The 14,031-nt window shown below is 43.4% G+C and overlaps 1 protein-coding gene across 1 annotated transcript; it reads right to left on the bottom strand.

The window, feature by feature from the left end:
• Nucleotides 1-396: 396 nt before the first annotated feature.
• Nucleotides 397-3,766, bottom strand: LOC142286045 (protein kinase C theta type-like). The gene is made up of 9 exons (XM_075333318.1): nt 3,703-3,766; nt 3,402-3,490; nt 3,081-3,251; nt 1,684-1,775; nt 1,488-1,550; nt 1,190-1,328; nt 888-1,079; nt 649-777; nt 397-555 (listed from the first exon to the last, which is right to left on the bottom strand). The coding sequence occupies exons 1-9, from the start codon at nt 3,764-3,766 to the stop codon at nt 397-399; spliced, it is 1,098 nt and encodes a 365-aa protein (XP_075189433.1).
• Nucleotides 3,767-14,031: the final 10,265 nt, after the last annotated feature.

Raw genomic sequence — 14,031 nt, 5'->3', positions numbered from 1 at the left:
ACAGGTGGTTTGGTTTGTTCCTTCCACCTATGGACTTTTTTCACTTCCGCCCCCTTTTTCCTGGTGTGTATTTCATTTCCTCCCCTATATGAGTTGCTTCCAGCTAAGCATAGGTCACTTATGATTAAGGACTCTGTTGTTTTTACCCCCCCAGTCCGAAACGCGTAAAGTTTGCCTATGCGCCCACTGTAAATATGTTCCCTACTTCGGGTCTCTGATGATCTTTTAAATTTTTGAAATAAAGGATGTTTTTTTACTTTTAACCACGAGGATTTGTGCTGGATCCCTCCTTCCTTCGTTCTATTTTCCCATTACCTTGGCTGGCCTGGACCTTCCAGCGGATCCGTGCACCCAGGAGATCACAGCAGTGGAGTCGGCAGGTGAGCTGAAATACCTTTATTTTACAGGTTTTAGCATTGGTTTTATGACCTTCCATCCATCACTGGCAAATGTAAATCCACAGAAGAGTTGTTGATCTTCTTCAGCTATTGGTAATCTCATGGGTTTGATGAAGGACGGGACAGGATTCATTTTACATAATGTCATCACGTCTTGCTGCAGAGAGAAGATACAAGAATCAGTGTTCATAAAGAAGAAACACATCAGAAATGTACTTGTGCCAACATCTTCTCTGGGTCATTTACTTACAGGGGGTAGCTGGAATGGTGGACACGCTCTGGCTTCCTCTATATCTGTCCAGTTAATCTCTGTAAAGAATGGATGATCCCTGATATTATCCACAAATTTTTGCCGACTTTCTGGTGACTTATCCAGGAGCTGGGAAGATATAATAAAGAAGATTATTCAGTCTCTAGTCATCCTCCATTTTCATTGTGTATTTCATTATATATATCCACTCTATTACTGAGATGTGTCTTTATACTCACCCCCATAATGATGGCTTTGAGTTGGGGGTCCAATTTCTTTGGGAAGAATGAATCATCATTGACTATTGCCATAATGGTGGTCCAATCAGATTTACCTTTATAGAATGGATGTCCACCAATAGCCATCTCGTATATCATCATGCCAGCAGAGAACCAGTCCACTGCTGTGTTGTAGGGCTTCTCTAGAAAAATCTGTGAAGACATGAAAAAGACAGTAAGGGCATTGTCCAGCCAGCAGAAGACATGGAGATGTCCAGCCTTGTACACAGTGATCACTCAGGAACATGTAGATGATTACTTACCTCAGGAGCCCTGTATATAAAGGTTCCAACACAATCTGAAGTCTTTGTATCGCCAAAGATGTTCATTGCGGCAAGACCGAAATCAGCAATCTTCAAGTGACCGGTGCTGTCCAGTAAAACGTTCTCTGGTTTTAGGTCTCTGGTAAAAGGAAGAGTTTATAAAATGTGATAATTGTTATATTAGCGGATCTAATGATGTATTATGGCCTGAAATATCAAGACTCTACAGGGGGCATGAGGATGAGGGTATAGAAGTGTTTATACCAAGTCTACAGAGAAGAAGACGTGCTGCACCTACCTGTGTATGATGCCTCTGGAGTGGAGAAACTGCAGCCCACAGATCAGCTCAGCGGCAATAAATCTAATGAGAAAATATGATAAAGCAAACAACATCCATCATTTCAACCACTAAACTACGAGACTAATAATGACATAAAGCCAGAATGTTCCTAACAACTATCAGCTTCATCTAATATATCCATGTTGTGTCTTACCTGATGGCTGGAATGGGAAGTGGGGCATTGCGTATCAGGAAGTGTCTAAGGTCTCCTCCACTGAGATATTCCATGACGTAGAAGATGTAGTCCTGTGATAAAGCAGAGGAGTTAATAGGTGTTACTGGTATAGTCTAGATAAGGGGCACTGGTGGTAATGTTATAATACATGTAATACTATGGTAGTGACCTAGAAGAACATTGCACACAGATGGCCCTATAGACAGGCATTGATAGAATATATAGAAAACTGAGAGCTAGGGGTGTAATGATAGCGGTCACAGAGATCACAATTGTGACCTGGCCCGGTGCCCACCCTGCAAAGAAAAAAGCAGCCGTCTCCTCTCTGTGAGAAAGGAATTGAGCTGTAATAGCAGACCACGTGGCCGCTATGGGGCCTGTGCCTCAGGGGGCCCCGGTGCCAGCGTCCTTGCCTATCATTGCACAAAATAATAATGAAGGATGGTGCGGAGCACTCCTCTCCATCCTTCATCATTCTCGCCCTGTGCCTAACCTCGACGTGTCAGTACGGCTGAGTCTCAATAAGACTGCAGAGACACTGACCGGAGCAGTGGGGTAACAAGGAGAGGTGAAGACAGAGTAGCGGGGGAATGAGGAGAGGTGAGGACGGTGCAGCGGGGGAATGAGCAGAGGTGAGGACTTGTTTATTTTTTTTTATCAGTGAGTACACGGTGGCCAGAGGCTTATGGGAGTGCATTAAATTGTATGGGGGCTGCATAATACAATATGAAGGACACCTTATATATAGGCTATTGGGGGGCATTATAATACAATGAGTCTTATGGGGTGCATTAAATAGTATGCGGGCTGCATAGTACAATATAAAGGTATGAAGGACACTTTATACATAGACTATTGGGGGGCATTATAATACAATGAGTCTTATGGGGTGCATTAAATGGTATGGGGGCTGCATAATATATTTGAAGGATTATGGAGGAGCATTATAAAATTTGGAGGGCTATGGGGGTGCATTATAATATATGAAGGATTATATGGGACCCATTATACTTTAAGGAAGGCTATGTGGGGGCCATTATAGTATTTGAAGGGCCATTATAGTATTTGGAAAGTTATATGCGAGGGGGACAAAGATAAAAGCATAGGATGGGAAAGATTTGTGCTGAGGGAAAAAGGCTTCATCTCCTCAGCACCCAGCTTTCCCATGCTCTGCTATACATCTTTCCCTCAGCACCAAGCTTTCCGATGCTTTGCTCTGATAGCATGGGAAAGCTGGGTGCTGAGGGAAAGATGTATATCAGAGCATGTAAAATTATGGTAGTGACCTAGAAGAACGTTGCACACAGATGGTCATATACTCTGGCATTGATAGAATATATAGAAAACTTAGAGCTGTTAGATCATCAGCCTCTTACCTGGGACTGGAAGGTGGAAAAAGCCCGAGTAATGAATGGACTCTTCCTAGTCATCTCCAGGACTTGTCGCTCTATCAGGATTTCGTCTCTTGACTGCTCAATTAGGAACCTTTTGTCCACCATCTTCACTGCCACTTGTTTTTGGCAGGCCTTATGTGTGGCCAACATAACCTGGAGGATACAGAGCATTAGAACTGGAGGAAAGGCCCATCCTGCCATGAGACATGATGAGAAGATGTGAAGCAGTGATGTTCCTAGGGTCATATTACTGCTCCACATCACACACATGAGGAAAATGTCATTACAATTCCTAATACTTACTTTACCAAATCCACCCTGTCCAATGATTTTATGGAAGGTGAAGCTCTCCAGTCCAGTCACAATGATGGGGGATTCAGTTGGGGTTGTCCCTGATGGAGAGAGGAGAAATAAGATGTATTATTCCTATATAATGCTAATGTGGTCTCTTATAGCAAGTACAGCATGGGTTAGAACAATATTAGGGGGGTATCAAAGAGAAAAGGCACAAAAAACACAATAGTTGGGGTACTCTAAAGGCTCTCAATCCCGTCAATTACTACATTGGGGCTATTGGCTCTTGGGGTCTTAGATCTGCACTCACCTGACAGCTGCTCAGTGTCAACTCTGGGGGACATGCTGGATCCATCATCAGTTTTGTCCCCCATCGCTTCTCCCCTTTTCCTCTTGTTCTCGATACTCTCCTGTATCGGACTTCCAGGTCTTTTTGAAGCCTTGATAAGGCTTTGGTTGGTGCCATCTTTTTCACTCTCCGATGTTTCTATTCTCCTTCTTTTTGGCACCTCATCTATGCTCTCTCTCTTTCTTTTCCTCAAACTCTCCATATTCAGCTCAGTGTCAGCTTTGGGGGAGACACTGGATCCGTCATCAGCTTTGTCCCCCATCGCATCTCCCCTTTTCCTCTTGCTCACGATACTCTCCTGTATCGGACTTGCAGGTCTCTTTGAAGCCTTGATAAGGCTTTGGTTGGTGCCATCTTTTTCACTCTCCGATGATTCTAATTTCATTTTTCTTGGCACCTCATCTATGCTCTCTCCCTTTCTTTTCCGCAAACTCTCCATATTCAGCTCCATAGATGAAATTCTGGGCTGATGAAGGTCCTGTCCACCTCTGGAGCGCTCCCAGATGGCGCCTGGAACTGCTCTTCTAACAGGCCTTCTAGTAATCGGTATTATATTTTATATAAAACCAAAATTTGCTAAGCGCAAGTAAAAATCGCCTTCACTCACTAAGTGATGAAAACAAAATGGACGATATTCAGGCTGCAGCGACATTCTGATGATTGTTCGATGACATCACAAGGGCATTGTGACATCATCACATTCTAAAGGTCACATGACATCAGAGTGACTTGAGCCTGGCTGTGAGGTCTGTGTTCTTCAACAGTTATTATTAAGTCTCTTTATCATTTATTAGTTTCCATTTGAGCCCATAAAACTCCAAAATAAAACTTTTCAAATACATAAACAATAATTTAAATTAATTTATTTATTTTTTACATTTTTTTACACCATTTATCACTTAGCTTGTATATTGCAATGTAAATAGTATAAAAAATTAATGTAAGGGGGTAATAAAAGCGCTGCTGAGTATGATAGACAGGAAAAATATCATCATAAGAAGTCATTAAACGAATAGGGATGACGCGTTTCAGTATGGGACAGATGTCTTCATCAGGCCAGGCTTGTATGTTAGCAGTACAACAGACAGAGATTAAATGGATAAAAAAGGAGGGAAAAGAGTTACACCCGGACATCATGGAGCTTAAAGTTGCCTTTGTGAGAAATACCCTTTATTGTAAATGTATCCTATATAATATTAGTTACAGGGGGTCACCTAATTCAGAAGATCTCACCTGTATGAATGTAATGTTCTCTGAATCTCTCATGTGGTCACTAAGGCTTGATCACCGCTGTGTCTGTCACTGAGCGGCAGCGGATCCTCCTGACCCCAACTCACTGCTATGAAGCTACTGAAATTGTGTCAGGACAACCACAGCCGCTCTGTGCTTGGACAGTGACATTCAGATGTGTGAATATGGCCTAAAGGTCATATATATGTATATGCAATGGTAAAACACTACAGAAACACTATTCCTCCTATATCTAGTACCCGCTTACACTAATAGAAAGCTCAGAGGAAACATTGTGCCCATCTACCATTTCTATTCAGACTTATTTTATTAAACCTAGAAACGAACAATATGTTACAAAGGAAGTTTCTTTATTGAAAAATGAACGTACAATAAAAAATACATAATAAAAAGAGGATGATGGAGAACCAAACTAATAGTCATGTAAAGTGCAGGTGCACTAGTAGCAGCGGTGCGTTACAGTGAAGTTTTTCCTGTAGCAATAATTATAGCAATAGTAATGATATAAGATGCATATTATACAAGCGTACAGCACTTTATTATAGTAATAGTATTCCTTTTACATTTGCACCAAATCAATGCTGCTATCACTTCTACCATAATTGCTGCATTAACAAATGGCCATATGGCTGGACTTCCAAGCGAGATCCACTTTAGAATATCACCAGCAGGAAAGACCAGCAAGGGGAAGGAAGAAATAGCCGCACCCATGAGGTGATTGGGAGGTAAAATAAACAAATAGAAACACTTGCTAGCCTAAAGACTTAGCAAGGGTAAAAGACAATAAACACATTTGACAAAGAGTGAACCTACTCAGTGGAAAAGGAAGCTGACCACAAAACACAGACTCACCGGAGCGGATCCTTAGACATAACAGGTCTCATTTGACCAAAGCATCTTCTTTTTCGACATACTGGCTGTGGGAGAAGGGTCTTTTAGTGATAAATGCAAAGCACTATGTGTGGCGGAAAACTAACACTGCACATCACCCTGAAAACACCATCCCCACCATCACACATGGTGGTGGCAGCATCCTGCTGTGGGGAGGCTTTTCTTCAGTAGGGGCAGGGAAGCTGGTCAGCGGTGATGGGAAGATGGATTGAGCTAAATACAGGGTAATCCCAGAGGAAAAACTTTGGAGGCGGCAACAATCTTGAAACTTCTGCGTAGGTTAAGCTTCTAGCAGGACATCCAGCCTAAACATCTTGCCAGAGCTGCAACTGATGCTTTAGTTCAGAGCATATTCACCGGTGTTAAAGGCCCAGTAACAGTCCGGACCGACATCCCATTGAACATCTATAACTAGAGTTGAAAAGTTGAAAATTTCGGTTCACAGACGCCTCCATCCAATCTCACTGAGCTAGAGTTATTTTGGAAACATATAAGATATATATAGCGGATGAAAAAAGTCCCCCTTTGCCTTCAAAACAGCATATATACTTCTCAGTACACTTGACCACAGTTGATGAACTAACCTCAATTCTTCTGTGTATGAGGCTTGTAAAAATCCTTCTGTCTCTTCATGTGATCCCAGGCAGACTGGATGATGTGAGATCAGGGCTCTGCGGGGGCCGGATCATCACTTCCAGAACACCTTGTTCTTATTTTCACTGAAGATTGTTCTTAATAACATTGGTTGTATGTTTGGGGTCGTAATCCTGCTACAAAATAAATTTAGAGCCAATCAGATGTCTCCCTGATGGTATTACATTATGAATAAGTATCTGCCTTTATATCTCAGCATTGAGGACACCATTGGCCCTGACCAAATACCCAACTCCATTTCCTGAAATACAGCCACAAACCTGCACAGATCCTCCCCATGCTTCACTGTTTCTGCAGACCCTCATTATAGTACAATTTTCCAATCTTCGGCAAACAAACGGCCTTCTGTTACAGAAAAATATCTGATACCTGATGCCATTTTTCTTCACCACAGGTTGTATATATTTGTGCATAGTTGAGACATTTGGCCTTGTTTCCTTGTTGAATGTTTAGTGTTTAGCTACAATTCTTCCACGAAGACTGATTCTGCACAGACATTTCCAAACAGTAGATGAGTGTAGCTAGGTCTCAGTAGTTTCTACCAGTCCTGAGCTTATGGTCGTTCTGGAAAACGTTCCGTTTTTGAAGGAACATAAGCATGATGTGTCTTTCATCTGCGGAATTAAGTTTCTTGGGCGGACCACTGTGTCTATGGCCTAAACGTTGCCCATTTCTTGATGTCCTCAATACTTAGAAATACAGGCAGATACATATTAATCATAGTATAACATTCCATCAGGGAGGCATTTGACGGTTTTCAAATTTATTATCCAGGAGGACAATGACCCCAAACATACAGCCAATGTCATGAAGAGCTATCTTCAGTGTAAAATAGAACAGACTCCTGGACGTGATGATTCTGGCTCCATAGAGCCCGGATCTCAAAGACTGTCTGGGATCACATAAATAGACAAAATAATTTACTCAACACTAAATTCACAGAAGATCTGGGGTAGTTCTCTGAGTTGTTTGGAACAACTGTAAGAAGATGGACTTGTGATGCACGTTCCCTCTCAAAGACAGCAATATTGATATTATAATGTACAATGTGAAGTGCTGGTAATGTATATTATGTCATGCGTTATTGATATGTAAAGTATAATGTGAATTGTGTTGAATAGGTTTTGCCAGACAGTAGGGCAAGAGAGAGTTAAGTGTTGGGATTAGCCCAAAGTGAAAAGGGCTAGAGCAGGGGTGAGCAATTAATTTTTCCATGGGGCCACATGAGAAATTGGGACGGTTTTAGAGGGCCGAACTAATATAATGAACTCGGTTCTACACACTAATATAATATATATATACAGTTAGGTCCAGAAATATTTGGACAGTGACACAAGTTTTGTTATTTAAGCTGTTTACAGAAACATGTTCAGAAATACAATTATATATATATTATGGGCTGAAAGTGCACACTCCCAGCTGCAATATGAGAGTTTTCACATCCAAATCGGAGAAAGGGATTAGGAATCATAGCTCTGTAATGCATATCCTCCTCTTTTTCAAGGGACCAAAAGTAATTGGACAAGGGACTCTAAGGGCTGCAATTAACTCTGAAGGCGTCTCCCTCGTTAACCTGTAATCAATGAAGTAGTTAAAAGGTCTGGGGTTGATTACAGGTGTGTGGTTTTGCATTTGGAAGTTGTTGCTGTGACCAGACAACATGCGGTCTAAGGAACTCTCAATTGAGGTGAAGCAGAACATCCTGAGGCTGAAAAAAAAGAAAAAATCCATCAGAGAGATAGCAGACATGCTTGGAGTAGCAAAATCAACAGTCGGGTACATTCTGAGAAAAAAGGAATTGACTGGTGAGCTTGGGAACTCAAAAAGGCCTGGGCGTCCACGGATGACAACAGTGGTGGATGATCGCCCCATACTTTCTTTGGTGAAGAAGAACCCGTTCACAACATCAACTGAAGTCCAGAACACTCTCAGTGAAGTAGGTGTATCTGTCTCTAAGTCAACAGTAAAGAGAAGACTCCATGAAAGTAAATACAAAGGGTTCACATCTAGATGCAAACCATTCATCAATTCCAAAAATAGACAGGCCAGAGTTAAATTTGCTGAAAAACAACTCATGAAGCCAGCTCAGTTCTGGAAAAGTATTCTATGGACAGATGAGACAAAGATCAACCTGTACCAGAATGATGGGAAGAAAAAAGTTTGGAGAAGAAAGGGAACGGTACATGATCCAAGGCACACCACATCCTCTGTAAAACATGGTGGAGGCAACGTGATGGCATGGGCATGCATGGCTTTCAATGGCACTGGGTCACTTGTGTTTATTGATGACATAACAGCAGACAAGAGTAGCCGGATGAATTCTGAAGTGTACCGGGATATACTTTCAGCCCAGATTCAGCCAAATGCCGCAAAGTTGATCGGACGACGCTTCATAGTACAGATGGACAATGACCCCAAGCATACAGCCAAAGCTACCCAGGAGTTCATGAGTGCAAAAAAGTGGAACATTCTGCAATGGCCAAGTCAATCACCAGATCTTAACCCAATTGAGCATGCATTTCACTTGCTCAAATCCAGACTTAAGACGGAAAGACCCACAAACAAGCAAGACCTGAAGGCTGCGGCTGTAAAGGCCTGGCAAAGCATTAAGAAGGAGGAAACCCAGCGTTTGGTGATATCCATGGGTTCCAGACTTAAGGCAGTGATTGCCTCCAAAGGATTCGCAACAAAATATTGAAAATAAAAATATGTTGTTTGGGTTTGGTTTATTTGTCCAATTACTTTTGACCTCATAAAATGTGGAGTGTTTGTAAAGAAATGTGTACAATTCCTACAATTTCTATCAGATATTTTTGTTCAAACCTTCAAATTAAACGTTACAATCTGCACTTGAATTCTGTTGTAGAGATTTAATTTCAAATCCAATGTGGTGGCATGTAGAGCCCAACTCGCGAAAATTGTGTCACTGTCCAAATATTTCTGGACCTAACTGTATATATATATATATATATATATATATATAAAATATATATATACACACACACAAACACGTATATGTATATATATATATATATATATATATATATATATATATATATATATATACTGTGTGTGTATATAATATATATACACATACACACAATGTATACATACATACACACACAATCCCGTTATACTACGTCACTACACCCACCACATACTACACCTGTAATATACATCCCTATACAATGCACCTGTTATAAACTACACCTCTATATACTATACCACTATATAGTTCATCACTACACCCCTATATACACCTGTAATATACTACATCACTATATACTACACCTGTAATATACTACATTACTACACCCCTATATACTACACCTGTGATAAACTACACCACTACACCCCTATATACACCTGTATTATACTTACTCCTATATACTACACCTGTATTATACTACACCACTATATACACCTGTATTATACTACACCCCTATATACACTACACCACTACACCCCTATATACACCTGTATTATACTACACCAGTACACCCCTATATACACTTGTATTATACTACACCAGTACACCCCTATATACACCTGTATTATACTACACCAGTACACCCCTATATACACCTGTATTATACTACTCCAGTACACCCCTATATACACCTGTATTATACTACACACCTATATACACCTGTATTATACTACACCAGTACACCCCTATATACACCTGTATTATACTACACCAGTACACCCCTATATACACCTGTATTATACTACACCAGTACACCCCTATATACACCTGTATTATACTACACCAGTACACCCCTATATACTACACCTGTATTATACTACACCAGTACACCCCTATATACACCTGTATTATACTACACCCCTATATACACCTGTATTATACTACACCACTATATACACCTGTATTATACTACACCACTACACCCCCCCATATACCACACCACTAAAACTACATTCCCATATACTACACCACTACACCCTAAATATTTGTCAATAGTTACCCCCCGCCCCCCATTGTCCCCGCACGTTACAAGTAACCACTCACCTCTCTTCTTATTGTCCCCTCCTCAGGCACCTCTGTACGGGCTCCCCGCTGAGCGGCTTCTCTCTTACATACCCAGGCTGCGCCGATGCTGTATTCCTAGGAGCCCCCGCCGCTGCTTTTCTCTGTACCGGCCCCGCCGCTGCAGCTTCTCCTGCCGGGCGGGAATATTTCAAATGACACGCGCGCCGTACTGACGATATCAGGGCGCGCGTGTGTAACAGAGAAAAGTGTCGGGCAGGGAACAGAGGACAGATTCCTGCATTCCGCTGCCTACACTGTGCGGCGCTGCAGGATCTGTCCTCTGTTCCCTGCCCGGCACGCAGCGTTTGAAGAGGGCAACCTGACCACGGGCCTCCTGGAGCTCCGGACAACAGGTCAGATTGCCCTCATCACTGACCGGCCAGCAAGGACGCCCTGAACCAGGCGGGCCGGTCACAGAGAGTAGGCGGGCCAGATGTGGCCCGCGGGCCGCCCCTTGCCCAGGTCTGGGCTAGAGCATAGATGACAATGACATCTTCCTGTCAGGAGCGCAGATGGGGCCCAGCCTGTGACAGACAGATCTTAGGTCTGGTTAGTCCACAGAGCTGCATGACTTGTGTGTCCTTAGAGAGGAGACCAAGGACAAGAGATAGCGTGAACTAGAGTAAACAGAAACAGAGATGTGACCGGGGCATAGAGTAACTTATTGAAGTTAGGTTAGGACACTGACCAAAGAAACAGGAGACTGAGTGAAATGTATGCTTGACAGGTAACGAGCTGAGAAGGAACAATTTGAGAGATGGAGTAAGTGTCCCTGGTGTAAGTCCCCTAGCTTCTAAGAGTTTGAAGCTAAAGTCCAGCCATACTGGCAATGGCTCTTTTTTTAACAAGGACATGGAACTGCAGAAGGGAAAGAAAGGCTTTTACAGACTGTACTGTGATGTTGAGCTGGGTGGCGGTGAAACAAATGTGACGCCCTGGCCGGGCCAGGTAGTCACAAATAGGCCCCTGCATAACATCTTCCCACACCAGGTAACAGCAGCCGCACATTGTACCCTAGTCCTCCCCCCTTAGGGCCAGACAGACACACCAGTGGGCGTGACCAGGCGGTTGGTGCACGCCCGCCTAGGGGTTTAGACAGCCCAGGGCAAGAAGGTAGACAGATTCTGTTGAAGTTCAAGTTAAGAGGAGTGGAGCTGGGGCTACTTGTAGTCCCAGCAGGAGGAGAAAAGCTCAATTTGACAGGTACCAGGGTATGAGCCCTGGTGCCTTTGGCTGGGAGGCAGATGGCAGTCTCCATCTGCAGGAGCCAGGAAGACGGCTCGGTGGAACCGAGGTGGACCGGGACAGGGTTTTAGCCCACTGGTACCGACTCGGGGAACTGACTCGCAAACTGGAGCACACAGGGGGGTACTCGGACCCTGAAACCAGGCCCAGAAGCTACTGGAACTGGTTAATTAACCAATTGAGGTCAAGACTAGAGGTCCTGTCCCACCCAAAGTCCCTATTAGAAGACAACAGCCCAACGAGGGGTATAAAAGGCCACCACCAAGGCTCAGAGATCCCAAGGGCCAGCGTCTGCGGGCAAGGGCTCCTTAGGCCACATCCAGCTGAGAGCGGACTCCTGGAGTTGCAAGCACATGCAGTCCACCATTCTACAAAAGGTGCAGGAGAAAGACAGAGACCACAAGCCGAGTGGGGGACCAAAACGCAGCCGGCTGCAGGCACCGACCACCATCACCTTGGTTTACCAGAGACTCGTGTGTTTCCTTCAGAGTGAGTACACCAGCAACCTGCGGTCGCCCATCTCCCTGCACCACAGCCCACCGGGTCCCGGGGCCACCATCCCTGCCCACGGAGGGGTTAACAACTTGCTGCACAACATCTCCCCTGAGTGCCCCATCACTGCAGCAGTGCTGTCCAACCTCACCACACACCGTGGGTTGTGTCACAAACTCTAATACGGCTCAGCCCGTACATATATGTCCTACATCCACCATCCCCCCACCTTTTCATTCGGAGTGTCCGCAGGACCCCCAGGTCCGGAGACCCTCGATCCACCCACCGGAAGGTCCAGATCCGAGCAGCGGCAGGCTGCTGGCCACGAGGGCGGCACACAAACAAGACTGGTGAGGACAGGAGCAAGTGAAGTGGAAGGAGTAGAGAGACTGTTGGTGAAGATACTCCCTGCTAATGAAATGTTTGAGAAGATATGTGCCGCTATCTTATGTACAGAGTTGTATTCGCGTTACTGTTGAGTAAAACTATGTTTTTAAAGAACTACTCAGAAATAGTGTAGGGTGATATTCTGCTGAAGAAGAAACTGTGTTATAGTGTGACAGTATCTGCTGGTAGAACAGTAAACTAACAGGCATTTTCAGGGCTAATTGAAATCTAATATATTCTCTAATGATACCGCTATTATTCTGCATGTAGTGTAGTGTGAGCTTCTGGAATAGGCATAGGGTGGTAAAGGCATATAGGCATGGATTCTAGCCATACACACCATACTGCTGCCGCTAGCTAAAAATTCTATTCTTTAATAATACTGCTCTTAGCTGCATTTAATGTGGAATGAGCTTCTGGAGTAGGGATCGTGTATTACAGGCCTGTAGGCAGGGATTCTAGCCATATACACCGTACTGCTGCCGCTAGCTAAAAATTCTAATTTTTAATAATACTGCTCTTAGCTGCATTTAGTGTGGAATGAGCTTCTGGAGTAGGGATCGTGTATTACAGGCCTGTAGGCAGGGATTCTAGCCTGTGCTGAGGATACCTAGAAAATGTCATCTGTTCTCTAATAATACTGCTCGTAGCTGCATTTAGGGTAGGGTGAGCTTCTGGAGTAGTGATTGTGTATTACATGTCTGTAGGAAGGTATTCTAGCCTTATATACTGTGCTGCTGATACCTAAAAATGTAATCTATTATCTAATAATACCGCCCTTTGCTGCATTTAGTGTAGGGCAAGCTTCTGGAGTAGGGATAGTGTATTAGAGGCCTCTAGGCAGGGATTGTAGCCTTACAGACTGCGATGCTGCTAGCTAAAAAATTACTCTATTCTCTAATAGTACTGCTCTTAGTTTACAATTTCTCTAGGGGTGATTCTGGAGTAGGGATCGTGTATTACAAGCCTGTATTCAGGGGTTCGAGCCTTACACAGTGCGCTGCTGCTGCTAGCTAAACAAGCGATTCTTTTCGCTAATAATAATGCTCTTAGTTTGTAATTAATGTCAGGTGAGATTCTGGAGTAGGGATCGTGTATTACAGGCCTGTAGGTAGGGATTTTAGCCTTATACAATGTGCTCTGTATTCTATTCACTGGTCCTTTATTTAAAGATCATTAAAACATCTTCATAGACCCATAAATGTCACTTCTGACGTGTTTCCGGCACTACACTGCGCCCTTAGTCTAAAGCCCGCTTTACACGCCGCAATGAATCTTACAATGTGTCGGCGGGGTCACGTCGTAAGTGACGCACA

This window comes from Anomaloglossus baeobatrachus, chromosome 2, assembly GCF_048569485.1.
Source record: "Anomaloglossus baeobatrachus isolate aAnoBae1 chromosome 2, aAnoBae1.hap1, whole genome shotgun sequence".
In the NCBI taxonomy this organism is placed as follows: Eukaryota; Metazoa; Chordata; class Amphibia; order Anura; family Aromobatidae; genus Anomaloglossus; species Anomaloglossus baeobatrachus.
This window is presented reverse-complemented; position numbering and strand designations above follow the sequence as displayed.

What these genes read in the sequence shown, in the direction of transcription:
- LOC142286045 (XM_075333318.1), bottom strand. Translation starts at nt 3,766, where the DNA reads ATGGGGGACAAAACTGATGATGGATCCAGCATGTCCCCCAGAGTTGAC. An exon ending in CTTCCCATTCCAGCCATCAG is followed by an intron (nt 1,551 to 1,683) that starts GTAAGACACAAC and finishes TTTTCTCATTAG; the next exon opens with ATTTATTGCCGCTGAGCTGA. An exon ending in TCAAAGCCATCATTATGGGG is followed by an intron (nt 778 to 887) that starts GTGAGTATAAAG and finishes ATATCTTCCCAG; the next exon opens with CTCCTGGATAAGTCACCAGA.